Here is a 22,220-nt window from a genome sequence, read left to right as displayed (position 1 = left end):
GGAGCGCAGGCCGCGCTGACATGAGTCAGATTCACCATGAGAGCAGAAACGACTCCATATTTGCAGCAGAAACATCTGCGTCCAGCCGAACAGCTCGATCTGCTGACCTCGAGTAGACGACAATACAAAAATAGTTCTTATGATTTCCGTCAAATGAGCTTTCAGAGAACAACAGAACTGAGAACGGCTTCTTATTCGTAAAATATTATATTTATAAAACCAATTTATATTTATAGTCAAAATCAGTCCCAAACTTATCACTCAGCCTAATTTAGGCAATTTAAGTAATTAATTGCACTGATCTAAGTCTACACAATAAGGGAAATAATTTGTCATTATTGTGTACATTAATTATAAGACTTAAATCAGTGCAATTAATTACTAAAATTATTACAATAAATATATAAATTATTAAATAATAAATATCATATATTATTATTATTATGCAAATATTAATTAATTTTATATAAAAAATATATATATATATTATAAATGATATTACCAAATATTTTATTGGTTTTGTTTAGTATATTGTTGATATATATTTAGGATAAATTACTCCTTAATTATTTAAATAATAATGAAGATGGTAAGTGAACAAAAATTGTAATCATACAGATATATTATTATTAATAATAAGTACTTATATAATAATATTATAATATTATTGATAAAAACCAATATAAAATGTAATACATTTTATATATTTTTATTAATATTATCATTTAAAAAATATATCACAAAATTTGTATAAATATATTATTAATAATAAATATCCATATAATATGATCAAAATGATTATTTAATATATATTACAACATTTTATATACAAATATAATATATATTATAAACTATATTACCAAATATTTAATTGGCTTTGTTTAGTATATTGTTGATATATATTTAGGATAAATTATTTCTTAATTATTTAAATAATAATGAAGATGTTAAGTGAACCAAAATTGTAATCATACAGATATATTATTATTAATAATAAATATTCATATAATAATATTATAATATTATTGATAAAAACATTTATATTATCATTTAAAAATATATTGCTAAGTTTTTATAGATATATTATTAATAATAAATATCCATATAATAATATAATATTATTAAGAAATATATATTACAAAATGTATATACATTTAATTTTGTAGGTTTTTTCATCCATTTTTGAATTCAGTGTTTTATATATTAGATTTTTCCAGATAAATTTTGATGTATATTAATAATAATAATAATTATTATTATTATAATAAATATGCATTTAAAATATTGTATTAATAATAATAATATTAAAACATAAAACCAGTAACAAATGTATACATTTTATATACTTTTTATTAACATTATTAACCAAAAAAAAATGTAATAATTTTTTTTAGTTTAGTATAATGTTAAGTGTATGTGTATTAGGACTAATTATTCCACAATTATTTACATATAAAATATTTATATAAATATTACTATAATAATGTTAATAATATTAGTCATGAAAAACAAAAATGTATTGTTTTTCTTAATAGTATATGCTATTGTGATTTGGTTCCACAATGTTTTCTTTGTTAATTTAATAATTAATAATTATTACAAATTATTACAAATAATGTATTCTAACTACACACTACAACAATACAACAATATACTATATAAAGAAAACAAGTAAAAATTGTTTTGTAATTTTTTTGCTTACTCTATTGCTGAGCATATAGTTGGGATAAAGTACTCTTTAATTATTAAATGAATAATGAAGATGTTAAGTAGAACCAAAAACGTAATTGTTATATTCCTTACGATTCCCATTTCCAGTGCCGACTACTGAAAAAATGTGCATTTACTGTAATTGAAGGTTAAAACAAACATACTGCATCACACACTTAAACGACAGCGGTGCAGTGAATTACAGATGCTAGTGTGCTGTCAGTTAATGGATGCACTTTAGTTTGTAGGGCAGTCAAAAGTCAAATGCACACATTTAGTCGACAGCAAACTGCCAAAACAATAAAACTTAATAGACTGCTGCTACGCCCATCGTTCAAGAGCCTGCAACCCATCCTGGCACAAATGCATCGATCGAAACTACCTGCCAAACAAATAAAACACGTGAAAGTTTCCCGAGATGGACCCACCTGGCAAGCAGACGGACAGCTCGTTGTACCCCCCGAACGAGGCGTTGCGTATGAGTTTGCGTCCGTCGGGATGGGCCGGGCGGCCCGAGATGGTTCCTCCACAGGTGGAGAACCGGCGGCGGCCCAGAATCCCATCCTGCTTCATCATGAGGGCGGCCGGAGCGCGGCCTCACCCCGAAGAGGGCGAGGCTGAGGGGCTGTGGCGGTAATTCGGCAGTCACCACACACACACAAACACATTCAGCTGTGCTCTACACACATACTCCACTGCTGCTAGTACTACAGCTGACGGAGCGCGCTCTGAACATACACTCACGCTCCCTCACTGTTACTCACTGCAGCTCCTCCCTCTCGCTCTAGAGCAGCTGTGTGCGTGAGAGAGAGAGAGAGAGAGAGAGAGAGACAGCCATTGCTCACATTCTTGGACGGCACTGAGTATCAGTGGGGGAAAAAAAAGCTTTGAGCTACGACGTCACTACACACCTGTAACTCATGCTTTTTTTTTTGTTTTGTTCTGATCTGATTGCATGATGTTTGTAGTCAATATGATAAAAATGTGTCTGGCTTATCATTCATCTAAAATAAATACATGAATAAATACAAATCTAAGATCTAAAATCTAATCTTTCATTTTTTTTTTTTTTTTTTTTTTTTTACATTTTTAGTTTATATATATTTTATATATAAAATAAAGAAATACTAATAACAGTAATTTATATAATATCTCAATTTCATATTTTCATTCCTTAAACATAATAACAGTTATACATATTTAAAATACAGATACTACTAGTAATATAAATAATAATAAATTAATAATTAATATTTCTATATACCGTTTATATAATTTTTATTAGCATTATCAACAGCACTGTGTATATTACTTTAATATATAATATAATATAATATAATATAATATAATATAATATAATATAATATAATATAATAGTACATTAAATATATAACATATACTATATTATATTGCACATTAAAAATATATTGATATATTTAGGATATTTATATTTTTTTTAAATAACAAAAATAATAATACAATAATAATCATTAAAAATATATATATATATATATATATATATAAGAACACCATAATAATAAATAATTACATAAATATTAAATCATAACATTTATTAATAATAACTAATTATGTAAGAATGTATATGTTTGTATGTATTATTATTATTATTATTATTAATTTATATATATTATTATTATTATTATTATTATTATTATTATTAAATGGCTATACAATAAATACCATGATGTATAAATACCTTTCAATTTAAATATTAAATAATATATTTCTCATTACAGTAATAGGAATAAGATTTGCATGCATTACGGAAATGAATGTTTTGCTTAATGTGCTTAAATATCATGAAAACATTATACTTCACGTGAAAGTATAATCATGAACAAATTATACTTTGTTATTTATACAAATTATACAAATTATACTTTGAAATCTAACTTAGCCTATTCATAAAAACGTGAATCAGGTTTTGTCAGATTCACTTTATTACTGTTTGTGAATCACTGAGTATGTCTACATTTTTGTGTCCATGACTCAGATCTGATTTTCTCTGTCTCTCAGCTCACACACACAGAATGTTTTATGAAGGATACTGTAGCTAAATATTTTAACACACACACACACGGCTGCTTCTCTAACAGCGCTGGTGAAAACAGAATCAAGCCATCGGTATCTCTGGATACAGACGCACATCCAACCTGATCACACTATGAACCGTCACATCTGCAAACTGCAAAGGCTTCTGGGAGAAGACTGAGCTCTGTGAATATCCATCTTTCATGAGCCTTTTATAAAACTTAGATATGACTTACATTAACCAGGTTTACTCTGTGTTACAAAGCTAAATCAAAAAGCACTGACTTAAAGTAACAGACAACAAGGCGTTTTGCATCAGAAAACAGCACTAATTAAATACACATATGCATAATGGCCAAAATCTATGCCTAAATTATGCAATGGAAATCTAGTTTGAATCCCTGAGCTTCACTACGAGCACTTGTAATATGCAACAGCAGTAAACAAAACATCACTAACAAGCAATGCATCTTCAAGAGAGTGTTTAGACGCAGTGGGATCCAAAAGGGAAAACTGATTTCCTTCAAGTCAATTTAGAAGCTATTTGTTTGGAGTGAAATGTCAACAAGTAACTCACAGGAGGAGGCCGCACAGACCGCTGGGACTTCAAGTGAAGCGCTGCTTGTTTCTTGGTACAGCTTGTGTAAATCCAGCCTGTTTTTGGTCAGTGAACTGGAGAAGAGCTCCAGAGGAATCAAGCTAAAGGTTAAAGTAGTTCAAGCAGCTTTTAAACACTCCAGATTCCTCTTTTCTCCATCCAATCAGAATTCACGCAGGACGTCGTAACCAATCAGGACATTCCTCCCGGACTTTGCTGATGTCACTCTGAAGTTGCTAGGCAACAGCCTCACCAAAAAGAAGCAGGAGCAGCGAACGGATGAGACTGCAGGATGGCTGTGAATGATGCCCTAATTAACATAACTAATTAAGATGCTCTGGCGGATGTATAATTCAAAGCCTACTGCTCACTATCCTGTGCTGAATGGAAGTTATACTACATTTATGAAACATTTAACAACCTGAGACTTCGATTAGAAGAGCACAAAACCAGACTGATCTATCTATATCTACCTATCTATCTATCTATCTATGTCTGTCCATCTATTCATTTGTCTATCCATCTATCCGTCTATCATTCTATCCATCTATCTATCCGTCTATCTATCTGTCCTTCTGTCTATCCATCTAACAGTCTATCATTTTGTCTAACTATCTATCTATCTCTATCTATCTATCCATCCATCTATCTATCTATCTATCTATCATCTATCTGTCCTTGTCTATCCATCTATCTATCTTTCTATCCATACATCTATCTGTCTGTCTGTTTGTCTATCTATTCCTCTATCCATCTATCTATTCTTCTATCCATCTATCTATCTGCCTATCTATCATTCTATCTATCTATCTCCACCTATCCATCCATCCGTCCTTCTCTCTATCCGTCTATCTATCATTCTCTCTCTCAATCTATCTATCCATCCACCCATCCATCTATCTGTCCTTCTGTCTATCCATCTATCTATCCATCTATCTGTCTGTTTGTCTATCGATCTATTCTTCTATCCATCTATCTATCCGCCTATCTATCTATCCGCCTATCTATCCATCTATCTATCTGTCTATCTATCTCTTTATCTGTCTATCCATCTATCTATCCATACATCTATCTGTCTGTCAGTTTGTCTATCCATCTATTCTTCTATCCATCTATCCGCCTATCTATCATTCTGTCTATCTATCTATCTCCACCTATCCATCTATCTCCACCTATCCATTCATCCATCCATCCATCCATCCGTCCTTCTCTCTATCTGTCTATCTATCATTCTGTCTCTCAATCTATCCATCCATCTACCCATCCATCTATCCATCTATCTATCTCTATCTATCCATCCATCCATCCATTCATCTATCCATCTACCCATCCATCTATCCATCTATCTATCTCTATCTATCCATCCATCCATTTATCTATCTATCATCTATCTGTCCTTCTGTCTATCTATCTATACATCTATCTGTCTGTTTGTCTATCGATCTATTCTTCTATCCATCTATCTATCCATCTGTCTCCGCCTATCTATCTATCTATCTATCTATCTATCTATCTATCTATCCATCTGTCTCCGCCTATCTATCTATCTATCTATCTATCTATCTATCTATCTATCTATCCATCTATCTATCTATCCATCCATCCATCCATCCATCCATCCATCCATCCATCCATCCATCCATCCATCCATCCATCCATCTATCTATCTATCTATCTCTCTATCTATCTATACTTCTGCCCGTCTATCCATCTATCTGTTAGTCCATCCATCTGTCTATCTGTCTTTTGATTTACAAACTGTTTATCCATCCATCCATAGGAGTCAGGTGGGGATAATTTGGCAGTTTAATTGTTTACTGTGCTCCAGCCATTTGGTCTTGTGCCCATCAGGAGAGTCTTTAAGGGCTGATTGTGTCTCTGAATTAAGTGGAACGAGAGGCGAGCCAACAGCTAATTTCGGCGTGTATCGCTGTTGGTAATATGTAAAGCCACCGAGCACACTCAAACACGGCAGGCGATGTTCCTTTAGCCAAAGATGGGTGGAAACATGCCCACTTTAGCTCTGAGCTGTAAGCTCTGCGCTGATGACGGCAGTCACAGATCTGGAGACGTTCCTCTGGGAACGGGGGTCTGTTTATCTGCTGCGAATGGGGAGGTCAGACCATCTGACCCACACACACACACACACACATACATAAACTATGTGGAAAAACACCCGAGGTCAACAGCATGTTAATCTTTTCCATAAAAAGCCACCCGATGTCTGCTTTGTACTCAAGTGCAGTCTGTTCCTTTAACTCTTGTCTCTTGTTTTGAGCTTCACTCAGAGAAACCTGTGGTATTTATCCTTTGTTTGTTTCTTATAAACAAGTCCTCATTATTCACTCAGTTATCTGTGCTTCATCCCTTGCAACAGTATCTCAGAGTTTGTGAGAGTGTGTTTGTAGTAACGCAAGCAGGTGTTGGTTTTCCTCGTGTGAAACTGATCTCCGCACAGTTACGGTTTGAACTGTTTCCCACTCAACTAAATGAGTAACCCAGCAGGTTAAACTGAACCAGTGTAGAGTCAGTAGCTGAGCGGTTAATGATCCAGACCACGGTACTGTTCACAAAGAGCAACAAGAGCAGTACATTTTACAAGTAATCACAAAAATCTGGCAGATGGAAATGAGCCAATTTGGCTAAATCTAGTGCTGTGAAATGATTAATTGTGATTAATCGCATCCAAAAAAAAAGTTTTTGTTTACAAAATATATGTGTGTGTACTGTGTATATTTATTATGTAAATATAAAGACACACATGCATAGATAAATTTAAGAAAAAAGGTTTATATATTAAATATATTTATATATAATATTAATTATATCAATAAAAATATATACATGTAAATATTTTCAAAATATATACTGTATGTGTATGTATTTATATATACACATAATAAAAATACACAGTACACACACATATATTATGTAAAGAAAAACTTATTTAATTATTATTTTATTTAATTTTATTTAATGGCGTTTAATCGTTGCACAGCACTAAATCTGACACATTTTACATGTTGTTATGCATTATTACGCACTGTCCCTCATTAAATAAGTAAAAATAAATAAATAAAAGTTACACTGAATTAAACAATAAAATTTGAAGTAAAAAGATGTAAAATAACTCCAATAATCATTTTAAATTCTCTACTTTAGGCATCACAACATTACAATGTATGAATTATTTATATTTTCAAATATGCTATAGATTACATCTAATACTAATATTAAATTTATTTTAGTCATAGTTTCACTCACTGTAAGTGAGATTTAGGTGACAGCAAATGTAATCTAAATGTATATACAGGAAAAAGATGATGTACGATTATCTAATATCAGCTGATATATGCAATATCGCTACTGACGAACTAATTTCTTGAATGTCAATAAAATAGAATAAAAATAGTGTCTTATGAATTTATTTACAAAATCACAAGTGCAGCCAACAAGTGTCCATCAAACATGTGAACTCCTTTAATAACATTACAGAATGCACCTCATGAAGTTGGTTGAAGAACCTCAAATATAAGACTACAAGTGAATAATAAAACAAGCAAAAGCACCAGATAAGATACTTTCAGACACAGTGCACTTGAGACCTGATCAATGCATTAAAGGTGGGCTTTGGAAGCCACTAGAAACCTTATGCAACCTGGCTATGAGCCTGGATTAGCAGCCTAACGAATAAGCTTTAATGAGTCAGACCATAGAGCACATTCAACGCTACTAAACAAACCGCCCAAACAACCGGTATCCTCAAGAAACCCATCTCAAGTCATCTTCTATGATGAATGCTTTACTAAGCCTTTAGGAAATTACTTTTAAATTACATGATTTCACACAAAACAGTCACTTTTTCCACTTTAAGAAGCGTATTTACAAACGTACAATGAAACTATGCTTGATTTCTGTTCTCACCAGTTACTACTGTAGGTCGACATCTAATGTCATCTAATTATACTAAATATGCACTAACTAAACAGTAGAGCACTAGTCAAAGTACTTGCCTTGTGTGCAGGAAGATTAATTAATCAATTAACCTTATGCATTCATAAGTTTACGTCCAACCCTCTCCATTCACAATCAAACATTCATTAGCCCACAAAACCGCCATGATATTTCCAAACAGCAGGCGATATGTGAAAAGCATGCTCACACCCGACCTCCCATATTCAAATGAGCCTGCATCTGATTGGCTGCAGCAAAGGAACATGTAGGCTAAGCAGCTTCTGATTGGCTGAACTGCACGTTGTGCATTTTAACCTCATTTGCTGTATGTAATCCATTAAATCCAGGCCAACCACACCTGCTCTCGTCTCAAACAGAGCAAGGAGGTCAGTAAAGAGGATTTGAGCGCATATCGCTTGCCATACTGATGCTATTCCGGGTGCGTTCTCACCGGGAGAAAGCTGCGGCACGTCTCGTGTCGGGTTGCCGCTGCCGGCACTGAATAATTGAGTGAAACGTGGCCCACATCTGCGCACAGAAACTTTCTATTATAGATCTCTGAGCATCAGAACACGCCCAAATGATTCATCTAAAAAGAAAGGGTGAATGTGCTTTCAAAGCGCTGGCGAGGAGAAATTGCTGTTGCTATGGAGATCTGACAAGATGCGAAAGGTCCGAAGGCTTTGAAAGGTTCTGACTAGCGGCGGTTTTGTGCAGAGGTGATTGCGTGTGTCAGCGTCTAGTCTTGCAGAGCAATTGAAAACAAGTCTCACGCCACACGTATTACGCTCAAAACGTGAGCGCTTGAATCAGGGACCACTGATGAGCTCTAAAAATAGGAATGTGGCACATTTAATCAGATTAATATCATCATTATAAAAGCCAAATCCTCTGACAACTTTAATAATAACTGTGGAGTAGAGATATGAGCCTGGTGTGTGTGTGTGTGTGTGTGTGTGTGTCACAGGTGGTTGTAAACATGACACAGGGATTATGACGATCACATGGACACTCCATGCGCAATAGTGAACCTTGTCTGGATAATTACAGACACCTTTTTATATGACGTTTAAACAAAAAAAAAACAAAACAAAAAAAAAAACAAAATATATATATATATATATAAATATATAAATAAATAAATAATAACATTATTATATTAAAGTATCTGAATAAAATATTAAATCTGTTATATAATATTATTAAAATATATTTATAATGCATTCTATATATGATATATACATAAATAAGCATATTTATTAACATATAAGCCTACTGATCATTAACAATTTTTAAAATAATAATTATTACTATACTTATCATCCGTATCTATCTCTCTATATGTATTATTAATACATAATAATTAATAGCCAAGGCATAATTACATCAATATAATAATATTATAATACAATAATCAATACAAATCAACTACTATTTTTTTAAATTTTCCTCCAAAAAATATTCTATATATATATATATATATATATATATATATATATAGAATATTTTATATATATAAATATAAATATATATAAATATATATATATATATATATATATATTACTTTAATCAGTACATAATTATTTATAATTAACAATTACTAAAGATAAATTAAAAAAAGTATTTTAACATTTTTTCTTCTGAGAATTACTAAAATCATTACATATAATATAATAACAATAACAATATAACATATTTAGATTAGCATAGTAGCTCATGCTTAATACAGCAGAGATTGCTTGGGTCACTTTCTATTTGTATGCCAGGTCTCAGTCACTAATAAATACATTTAAAGAATTACTCAAATAAAATAATAATAAAACAAGTGAATAAGAAAAAAAATTATTCACTATAGAACATTTGTGTGACATTTCAAAATTCCTTTATAGTTTTCCATGTTTGTGGGAACCCAGGACAGGTTAACCACAAGCAAAACAATAAAAGATTGCACATTTCCTTGGACAAACTCTGCTCAAGTCTGATTTCATGACACTTCAGCGGCCTCTAGTGGTGAAAACCAACACTACACAGTGAAAAACTGGTGCAAGTGTGTCAACACTGAAATCACAATCAATCCTATTTACTTTCTTAATAAATGCTCTGATCATATTGTGCCTGATTTATTATTTAAAGACAAGTGTTGCTTTCAAAACCTTTCAGCACAATCTAATAACATTTTCCACCCCTCAAACCAGGGAAATGTAACCTGATGTAAACTGCACAGGTCTGGGATCAGGTTTCCTTCATGCAGATGTGGCCTTTAAAGCATTAAGGCCACACATCCTTCAGGCCAAAAAGACTTTTGGGAGAAATTCCTGCATTTATGTTGTGCTGTTGTTCTCTTACCGTGGCTGTAGCTGACACCCGGGCTGAGGGAGGGGCTTGTGAGCAGGTCTTTATTGGGCGTGTGCAGCCCCGCCTCCTTCCCACGCTGACTCATCCTTCCCGGGGTCAGAAGCGCCGCATCATCACCAGGCATTAAGGCAGCTGTGGAAAAATAACAGAGAAAAAAGATGCATTCATAAGACAACAGACGCTAAATCTGATATACACTTGGTTTTAAAGCAAGACTCTATTTCTATTGGTTATTCAAGCCTTGGGCAATTTTGATAGACTTTTACAACTCGAGTAGTGGAAAGGAAAATCCAAAATGTGCAAGTGTTTATTTTATTACATTTTATCTATTTGCGTCTGTAGATTTCAATTACGATATAAAAATGCTGTTTCTCAAAATGAGTTTTCATCTCCACTTCAGCAGCACTCATATACACCAAACTTAGCAGTTTTATTCACATCTATATTCTGAAGGTTTTTATAGAAGAGTTTGTTCATATATAATTCGCCTGATTTTATACAACACTTTATTCCTAAAAACATGGTAAAAAACAGTTTTTCCTGACTGTTGACCATATTTTCTGATTCACAGAGCGAAAAAAATGGATATCAGAATTCCCTTCTACAAAAACATTTAACTATTACATTTAGACAAAATGAAACAACAATTTTAAACCTGACTTTATCTGATGTTCAGATTTATGTTCTGGAATTATACGCATTTAGTAAATATTTAATTAGATAATGCATAATTTGCTTTTTGCACATTACATTTTAGAAAACTTGTAATACAACAAATATTTACAATTCTTAATATAATCAATCAACTGGGGAAGTAAAGTGATATTTAATTTATTTATTTTGCATATCTACCTGGTGTATATTGACTTAAACTTTAAAACCACATAAGGATGTTATAGATTTAAGTCTCAAAATGTGTTTTCATCTCCACTTTTGTAGCATTTACACACACCAAACTTAGCAGGTGTAATCTCATCTATATTCTGAAGGTTTTTGTAGAAGGGTTTGTTTATATATAATTTACCTGATTTTACAACAATATATTCCTGAAAACATGGTGAAAATTAGTTTTTGACATTATTTTTATGATTTACAGAGTGATAAAAAGAGATATCAAAAATCCCTTCTATAAAAACCTTTAACACTAATATGTCAACAAAATGAAACAAGAAATTTGATCTTGCCTTTATCTGATGTCCAGATTAATTTTCTTGAATTGCTTGCTATATTTGTGTAATGCCTCGTTTGCTTATTGCACAGAACATTTTAGAAATCTTGTAAAAATGTTAGAAATCTTGTAAAAATGTTTGCAATTCTTGATATAATCAATCAACTGGGGAAGAGTGATATTTTATTTATTTAATTATTTTTGCCCATTTACCTGAAGTATCTTGATTTAAATTTTAAAAAACACATACGGATGTTATAGATTAAAGTCTCAAAATGATTTTATCTCTACATGTGTAGCATTTACAAACACCAAACTTAGTTTTATTTTTATCTATATTCTGAAGGTTTCTATAGAAGGGTTTGTTTATATATCATTCACCTGATTTGCTACAACAATTTATTCCTGAAAACATGGTGAAAAATAGTTTTTGACATTATTTTATGATTTATGGAGCGATAAAAAGAGATATCAAAAATCCCTTCTATAAAAATCTAAAAACTAATATATCAACAAAATGAAACAAGAATTTGAAACCTGACTTTATCCAACATTCAGATTAATTTTCTGGAAATGTATAAAAATTCATACATTTCAAAAACGAGGCATCTCATTTTGGTGTCCACATCAAGTTACATTTACAAAAATGATTATATATATATATATATATATATAGAAAGCATATTAAATGCAAGTAAAGTGTCTATTTTAATGTCTCAAATAACTGGGAACATAAAATGTCAAAATATAGGTGAATTAATATTTCATAATTATTCAGCCTGACAGAAAACCTGAACTGATGCACACATTATTGCAAAGTGCTCCCTCTAGTGGCCAACACACAAAATGAAAACAGATAAAATCATTACATGGTTTTGTGTAAAAACTGTTATCTGCAATACTACTATTTATTTTCTCCATCTGATGGTGCCGTTTTTAAACAGCTTAAATTAAGCATTAAACATGAATGTTTCAAATCCAATCTCTTCAGCATCACACACAACCTTACAGCACTGCAACAGGATTACATAAATCACTATTGACTGTGTGTGTGTGTGTGTGCAGGCCTGTAGCTGAGAAAATTAAATGCGCAAAAAAGTCTGCACAAAGACGCAGCATAAAATGTGTTGGGTGAAATAAGCTTTGAGTGAATATATGCATGTGTCTGTGTGTGCTTGTGTTGCTATACGTGTATTATAGCATGCACACACGCACGAACACGCACACACGTGCACACACACACACTCGGGTTGGTGATTAATGTAATGCAAAAGCAAATAAAGCTGGAGCGACAGAGCTGAATCACTTTATGGTAATCATTCATTAGAGATACTCGTTTGAGATGCAATATGAATATTTCATCCTCATCACTGAGGCTGTGAAGATACTAATTACTAATGAGCCAATTAACCAAATAGCTGCGTTAGAAATCTCAAATTATGATCTTGATCTATATTCTTCTCTTCACATAAATCTACATTTCTGCTGTTCCCTGACACATACAAATGTCCCTTAGACGTGTTAACTTCTGAATGTCTGTGGAACTGCACAACTCATATAAATACAAAGAACCATGTAGGAAAATAAATGTCAGTGTCAGACTTTAATATGCATCGGAGCATGTGTAAATGAATCAGTGCATTAACGCATCTGATGCACATCAGAGCCACACTGAATGTTATGAGCCCATATAATGAAATCCTTGGATCTTCTCATTGGAAAATGCATTTTTATAGACAGAAAGGTAATATTCTAGACTGGAAATCAAGTATAAATCAGGGCACAACCACAATCACCATATATGAGGATAGAAAATGTGATATTCTCAGTACTCACACATACATTTTATTAATTAAATGTATTTTAATTTAAAAAATGCATATAAAATATGAAATATAAATAACAAATATAAAATTATAATGCCTTTTTTTTTACTTGAAAACACCACATACAACAAAAGTTTTAAAGTTATGCATTTATATGTATAAATATAAACATATATAAAATATAATTGTACAAATTTAATTTTACAAAATTGTTTCATATCCAATTTTGCTGCCACATATAAAAATTATAAAAACATATATTGACAAAATTACACTAAATAAATTATATATAAATGTATACATTTTATATAAATTTATTTCCAAAAATATTGTCTTTAATTTCCAATCACACTGGCTATTTTATTTTATTTTATTTTGTCAATTATGCTGGCAATTTTATTTTATTTTATTTTATTTTATTTTGCCAATTATGCTGGCAATTTAATTTAATTTTTTAATGTATATTGATGAATTCTACATCCTAACAGTGTATAAATTCCATATAAATTTATACATTTTTCACAAATTTATGTTTTATATCCCATTTTACTGCCACATATAAACACATATTGACAAAATTACACTAAATAAATTATATGTAAATGTACACATTTTATATAAATTTATTTCTGAAAATATTATCTTTAATTTCCAACCATGCTTCCAATTATGCTGGCAATTTTATTTTATTTTATTTTATTTTTTATTTTGCCAATTATGCTGGCAATTTTAATTTATTTTATTTTATTTTATTTTAGTACTATAACAAACAACTATTTTCCACATACTATTAAAAGCATGTTTTAAACAGAATATAGTGTTAAGTATCCCATTTCTGAACATAGTGCCTATGCAAACACACAGGAGCACAGATAACACACACACACACACACATACACACACACAGACAGGTGAATGTCAGCCTCTTACCTGGGGTGACAGGGTTTTCTCTGCTCTCTGCATGATGCTGACACACACACACACACACACACACACACAAACGGACAAACACAGCGAGGGTCCGCCAGGCAGTGTTGGTTTTGGTGTTGGTGGTGTTTTGTGCGTTGGGACACGTTGGCAGCAGACAGACAGACGGCATGAAAAAAAGACAAAAAAGACAAACAGGGAAAAAAAGGAAAAGCAGCATTAGTTAAAAATGACAAACACATAATGACACATAAGACACTGGCAACAAAATCCAACTGAACAGAGCAAGAAAGACTAAGCAGAACAAAACCAGGGAGTGTTAGATGAGCCACACACACACACACTCATAACACAGTCCGGACAATGTGGATTAGCGAAGATTATAGTGAACAGAGATCAAAGCCAAAGCAATACAAAGCTCTGGGATTCTGATTGGCTGTCACATCTGTCAATCAAATGTTTCAACAAATGCACTTGAGTAATTGGCACCCTGTTCAAATCAAATGAAGCCGGTTAGAGGTCATGCAGGTTATTGTTTGATTAATAAAGCTTTTAGAGCCTCTGTGGCTCTGTAATCAAATTAAACCTACAGAAATGTGTGAGTTCCCATAAACATTATTAGCAGTGTTTGTAAATCATCCTATTTGGGGTTAGTGATTTGAACAAACCCTTGAATGGCACCTCAGATCGTGTGGATCGCTGTTCATTTGCTTATATAATAAAAAAGAACATACTGAGCATAAAACTAACTAGTGTAATGATGCCAGTTTGTCTGAATGTATGATAAACTGAACCTAATCTGTTAAAAATGTTTTAGCTCTGTACAAATATAATTTAATAACAGTCAGAGCGGATTGAAAAGCTCTAGGATTTGTAATGTTTGACCACCTATAACAGTATCAAAGCTGTTTTAGGCATTACTGGGATTAAGTACAAAAAACCCAATGAATCAATCCAAAAGCCTCTCACTTTGCATTGCATTGTGGGCAGTGTTATTGTTCACCAAAACTAAAATGATTAAAAATTAAAAATTGAAATTAGGATGATTAATTTGGCAACAAAAGTTTGGCATCTAATTTGGAATAATAAAATTACTAAAACTGAAATTAAAAAAAATGAAATATAATTTCATAACAAAATTAAAAAACTTTAACAAAAACAAAACTTTAGACAAAAACTTTAAACTAAAATTCAAATGAAAACGGAAAAATTAAAGCTAATTAGAAAATAAAGCTAAACAGAAATATTAAAAAAAATACTAAAAATGACAAAAAGCACAACAAAATTAGACAAACAAAAATGTAAATGAAAACAGAAAATATAAAAATAAAAGCTAATTAGAAAATAAAGCTAAATAGAAATATTAAAAAAATAAAATAAAAATAAAATTATTTGTATTCGCTGAAATAAAGCTGAAATAAATTAATAAAAAAAACTTAGCAATTAATTTGGGTTAATGACATTACTAAAACGGAAAAAAAGCTAAATAGAAAAAAAAATAATAAAAATGTTCATAAAATTACAAACTTCAAACTAAAATTCAAATGAAAATTGGAAAAAATTAAAATAAAAGCTAATTAGAAAATAAAGCAAAAAAAAAACAACTAAAAATTACAACGTTTAACTAAAAAAAAGCTACACAGAATTTTTTAATAACAAACTATTACAAACTTAAAACTAAAATTCAAATGAAAACTAAAAATATAAAAAAAAAAAAAAAAAAAAATACTATAAAATGTAATACACACACACAAACAAATACTAAGGTAAACACGAAGGTACAGAAAAATTACTAATGTATTTAAAATATATCAATACAGTGGGATGATGATTTGTAGTTTTGTAAATAAAGATCCTACTTTATTTACAAATTGTACAACATTTGCCTTACAACATCAAATTAATGAAAGAAAAAGGCCTGAAGATTAAATCCCTTTGCAATGGGATTTAAGCAATCTTTCATCTAGCAGAGAAATGTAGGTTTTGCCTCAAAAATATGAGCTGTCCATTGCCTCTCACCACAAAATTTGACTGAACTTGAGCATTTCTGCAAGGAAGACTGGGCAAATATTCTCCAATCGAGGTGTGCAAAGCTAGTACAGACATATCCAAAAAGATTAAAAAGATTACTGACTGTAATTAAAGCAAAAGGTGTCTCTGCAAAGTATTAAATATGGAGTCTGATGACTTTTCCAACCCTGCTATTCAAGTTTTTCAGTTTTTACAATATTTTCAGAACTATTATTATTACCTTTAACTACTAAAAACAACAAAAGCACAAAATAACTAAACTTTAAATTCAAACTCAACATATATAAACAAAAGCTAATTCAAAATACTACATTATAACAGTATATAGATGCTACTGAAATAACACAGACTGTGAAATACATTATATATGTGCCACAATGCAGTAGGTCAGACAGGAATTTAATGTAAACAGAAAATCTGAAAGCTTTAATATTCAACACACACATACTACATGATATAGCAGAGTATGCCAAAATATTGTGCAGTTTAAAACAAAGCCAGTCTGTGGTATTTAAGAAAGAGCTGTTTCTATCACGGATGAAGGCATGTTTTCATAGCACGGTCTGGAAAGCATCTGTTTGATAATCCTTAAACAACGCCACGTCTGCTCCGTTTCCTCCAGCAAGAAGCTCCCAGCATTTCTGTTGACGTTACTGTCCTTGTTTGTCTGTTTGGTTTCCTGTCAGCCTCCCAAAAAGAGGGTGATAAATCTGTGAAACACAACAACTTCCTTAAAAGGCCTTGAAAGCTCCCAGATACAGTACTGATCATCTGAGCCATTTAACTAAACTAAACCATCATCTTCTATAAGCTATTTATGAATATTTATATTTTATAATATTTAAAAGTAAAAGCTGCGCTCAGTCAGTTGTACATTGCTGATATACTGTAAGTAGTCGTCATGCAAAAACAACTGCTACTGACTATCAATGCCAGTGTAGAAATGCACGATTCAATGCCAGCCCTCATTAATTTATTCAGTGAGCAAAAGCGTCTGATAATACGAGGTTAGAGCGATAGAGCAAGTATTATTCAGCTGGTCATGTGATGTCGGCACCCATGAGGCGGTTCATTACAAGCACGAATAAAGCGTTTTTTATTAGACCACAGATATGACTGGAGTCATTTAATTTTTTTGTTTGAAAGAAAATACTTTTATTCAGCAAGGATGCATTAAAGTGACAGTAAAGACATTTATAATGTTATACTGCATTTCTATGTCAAATAAAAGCCGTTCTTTTCAACTTTCTATTCATCAAAGAATCCTAAAAATGTACCACAAAAATATGAATCAGCACATCTGTTTTCAACATTTATAATAATCAGTAATGTTTCTTGAGCAGCAAATCAGCACGTTACAATGATTTCTGAAGGATTATGTGACACTGAAAATGCAGAAAATTCAGCTTTTAAAAACAAAACGACTGTGACAAAAACAAATGCACAAATATAGACATAATTTAAAACCAATTCATTTTTCACTTTGCTCCAAATGCAAGGTACATTGTTTTTGGGACTGTCATGTAATCAAAGCTTACTGGTCAATTTGGTTTGGTCTTAAAGTCTTCCCTGTAAATTAATTTCCAAAAAACATGCCAGACAGCTTTTTAAGATGTCAACTTTTGCTACCAAGAAAAATATTTTGATTTTTGCTTTTTTAAAAGTTCATAATTTTTGTCTTACTTCATGTTTTTAATATTTATATTTATTAGTAACACTATATATTTTCTACTCAATTTATATTTATTCATTTGCATTTTCATTTGTATTGTTATAAATTTAACATTATTAAATAATGTATATAAAATATGTTATTATCTATTATAATTTAATTGTATATAAATTAATACAATTGTAAATTTTAAAATGTACAATCTATTAAATTAAATATAATAAAAAAAATTATTAATATTATTTAGTGCTGTCAAACAATTAATCGTGATTAATCACATCCAAAATAAAAGTTTTTGTTTACATAATATGTGTGTGTACTGTGTATATTTGTTATGTATATATAAATACACACACATGAATGTATATATTTAAGAAAATGTATTATGGTAATATAGTAAATATATTTATATATAGTATACATGATATGAACATAAATATATAAATGTAAATACATACGTAAATATTTTCAAAATATATACTGTTTGTGTGTGTCTTTATATATACATAATAAATATACACAGTACACACATACTTTATGCAAACAAAAACTTTTATTTTAATCGCAATTAATTGTTCGACAGCACTAATATTATTAAATAGACATACTGTACATATACAATATTTCTAAAAATAATAAATTCTTATAAAAATAATAAAAAGAATAATCAGACGTACAGATGCCTACTGTTAGAAGTGTATATATTTAATTCTATTCATTATCCATCTATTCACTATTCATTATTTAATTTATATTGTTATAAATGAAACATTATTAAGTATAAAACTTACTACATTTATGAAGCATAAAATATGAAGCAGCACAAATGTTTTCAACATTAATAATAATCAAAAATGTTTCTTAAGCAGCAAATCAGCCGATTAGAATGATTTCTGAAGGATCGTATGACACTAAAAGTGCTGAAAATTCAGCATTGCATCACAGAAATAAATTACATCTTAAAATATATTAAAATAGAAAACCGTTATTTTAAATCAGAATAATATTTCACATTTTAAAACATATTTTTATGAGATAAATCCAGCCTTGGTGAGCATAAGATGCTTCTTTTAGAAACATTCACTGGCCTCACACTTTTGAATGATAGTGTATGTAGTCCGACTACAAAATAACATAAAACTGACATTTTCTAGGTCTCTCCAGGACAGATTTAGTTTTCCAGCGGCGCTGGTCTGATGTGAAATTATGGTGATGACACACAGCTCTGTCTGGGAGCACAAATCAATGGAATTGCTCATCAGCAGCCACACACAGAGTCTATTAATTCACTTTCAGCACTGAATGTGAGAAAAATCAACATAATTCTGCAAAATCAATTTGCATGTGGTCAAACGCAGCTGGAAACATAATCATATTAGCCAAAATATAAATTAAACGGACATGCAAGAGAATTTCAATGATCTTCCAAACAGCATCCAGCAAATCGATGTGATCAATCCCATGATGCCTTGAATCAGCATGGTTTCTGCTGAGCTTCTCAAGCTTTGACTCCTTCAGTCAAAGTCAATATTATGCAATAATATACCTCATGCAATTCAAAATGCATGACTAACTAGTGAACAATATTTCACCTCGTCTCACTGATTAACCTAAAATGGCCAAAAAAGTGCTGTTGAGACTTGGCTCATTGGTTTTGTTTAATGTTTAGCTGCCAATATTGTGAAACCTTGATTTACAGTCCCGTAAACGCCTTTTTAAGCATCTCCTAGAGCAAATTCAGATGAGTCAAGCGGCCCGCGAAACAAAGACGACAGCTGATGTTTTAAACCCTCGGCGTTCGGGTGTTTTCCAGCAAATCCACATGGGAGATTAATACAGCACACTCAAGAGCATTCGGCGTCCGCTCGCGAGCACAAACACACAGCCGACGGGCCGGTACTTGACAGCCGGGCGTTTCTGCCGGATCAGCAGTGTCATGACTTTAACACCAAGTCACAACAAGGCCGGGAAATTCACAGAAGCATCTACAGCCTGAGCTGAAGCTTTATAAAACACCTATAAAGAGTCGTCACACTCATCCGGAGGCGGTACGGTCAGTCCTGAGGGCACAATTAAAGAAAATTAAAGCACTTTTAAAGCACGGTGACTCACTGAAGCTTTTAGGAATGTGAAAGACTCGGTTTGCAGTTGTTCAGGCAAAACGACGACTAGCTGGTTTTGAAATATGTGTTTTTTGCACATCACTGGACAAGCGCCATGGATAACTAGATTGACTGCATAAGATATGCATTCAAAAATAGCTTTTTAAAAGGATTACTTGTAATTTAACACAATATTAAAAACAAAACAATTGTGAAACTGCACAAATATAGACATAAATTAAAATTAATTTTGCACTTTGCTCCAAATGCAAGGTACATCGTTTTTGGGACTGTCATTTACATGTGTCATGTAAAGACTACTGGTCTGGTTTTAAAGTCTTCCCTGTAAAAAAAAAAAAAAAAATACCAGACAGATTTTTAACTTGTCAACTTTTGCTGCCAAGAAAAATATTTTGACTTGTGTGTTGTTGTTTTTTTTTTTGTTTTTTGTTTTTATTAATTCACATTTTATTTATTTATTGACATTCTTAAATTTTTGTTGTGTTGTTTTTATTATTACTTACTTATGTTTTTATTATTAATGTTGTATTATTAATTATTAAAAACACCTTAAAAACACATTTATATTTTTTATGTATTTTAATTTAGATTATTATAAATTAAATATTATTAATAAATATTATTATTTCCAAAATTAATTCTCTGAATTCTCTCCATTTTTATATATTAAACTTAAACTCTCAAAAATCAGACTTACAAATACCTACTTTTATAACTGTACATATTTGTTTTCCATTTAATTTTGTATTCATTTTAATTTAGATTATTATAAATTAAATATTATTAAGTATACAGACTGTATACAATATTTCTAGAAATAGAACAAAATCATTTAAAATAATATATAAAAAAATACTGAATTCTCTCTATATATATATTAAATTCAAATTTTCTAAAATCTGACTTGATCCTGACAGATGCTTACTTTTATAAATGTATATATTTACATTCAATTTATATTTATTTATTTTCATTTAGATTATTATAAATTAAATATTATTAAATATACATACTGTATACAATATTTTAAAAAAAAATCTTATAAAATAATAAATAAAAATATACTGAATTCTCTCTATTTTTTAAAAAATCTGACTTACAAACGCCTACATTTTTTAAAATGTATATATTTACATTCAATTTAACTTTATTTATTTTAATTTAAAGTATTATAAACTAAATATTATTAAATATACATACTGTATACAATATTTCTAAAAGTAAAAAAAACTCTTATAAAATAATATATAAAAATATACTGAATACTGAATTCTCTCTCTCTCTCTCTCTCTCTCTATATATATATATATATATATATATATATATATATATTAAACTCAAAAATCTGACTAACAGATGCCTACTTTTAAAAATGTATATTTAATGATATTTATTTATTTGAATTAATATTCTAAATTAATTATAAATAAATGTAAAGGTAAATTCTTATGAAATAATATATAAAAATATACTGAATTCTTAATATATACATATAAAAACTTGTATAAAAATATATAAAAATCTGACCTACAGATACCTACTTTTAGAAATGTTTATCTCCCCACCAGCCCAATCATGTATCACAACTTGGCAAATGTATGTACATCTATGCATATGGCAAATGTATATCACTTAATTAATATTCATAAGCCGCTGATATTTATTCATAGCCTGCACGATTGCTTATAAATGCATCTTCTGTTTGTTTGATATCAATATTCCAATAATCATGTAAAAAACTGAGGTATGCACTAAGATTATTGTCTAAATTAATTGGCAGCACGCCACAAATGCTGTAGATTAT

General features: G+C 30.7%; 1 protein-coding gene across 9 annotated transcripts in view; it reads right to left on the bottom strand.

Annotated features, from left to right (window-relative positions):
- The window catches only part of osbpl8 (oxysterol binding protein-like 8), a 77,616-nt gene that overhangs the window by 30,427 nt on the left and 24,969 nt on the right, over window positions 1-22,220 (bottom strand). For 3 of the 9 annotated variants that reach the window (XM_051107341.1, XM_051107342.1, XM_051107340.1), the window contains 2 exons: window positions 14,594-14,630; window positions 10,661-10,801 (listed from right to left, as the gene is read on the bottom strand). In XM_051107341.1, the coding sequence (XP_050963298.1) occupies window positions 10,661-10,801; window positions 14,594-14,630 (178 nt within the window). Of the gene's footprint in view, window positions 1-2,138; window positions 2,444-10,660; window positions 10,802-14,593; window positions 14,631-22,220 lie in introns of those variants that run through there. The other 6 variants (XM_051107345.1, XM_051107346.1, XM_051107347.1 and 3 more) reach the window with 4 other exon arrangements.

This window comes from Labeo rohita, chromosome 4 (genome assembly GCF_022985175.1).
Source record: "Labeo rohita strain BAU-BD-2019 chromosome 4, IGBB_LRoh.1.0, whole genome shotgun sequence".
NCBI lineage: Eukaryota > Metazoa > Chordata > Actinopteri > Cypriniformes > Cyprinidae > Labeo > Labeo rohita.
The sequence above is the reverse complement of the archived record's forward strand: the minus strand, read 5'-3'. Positions and strand labels throughout refer to the sequence as shown.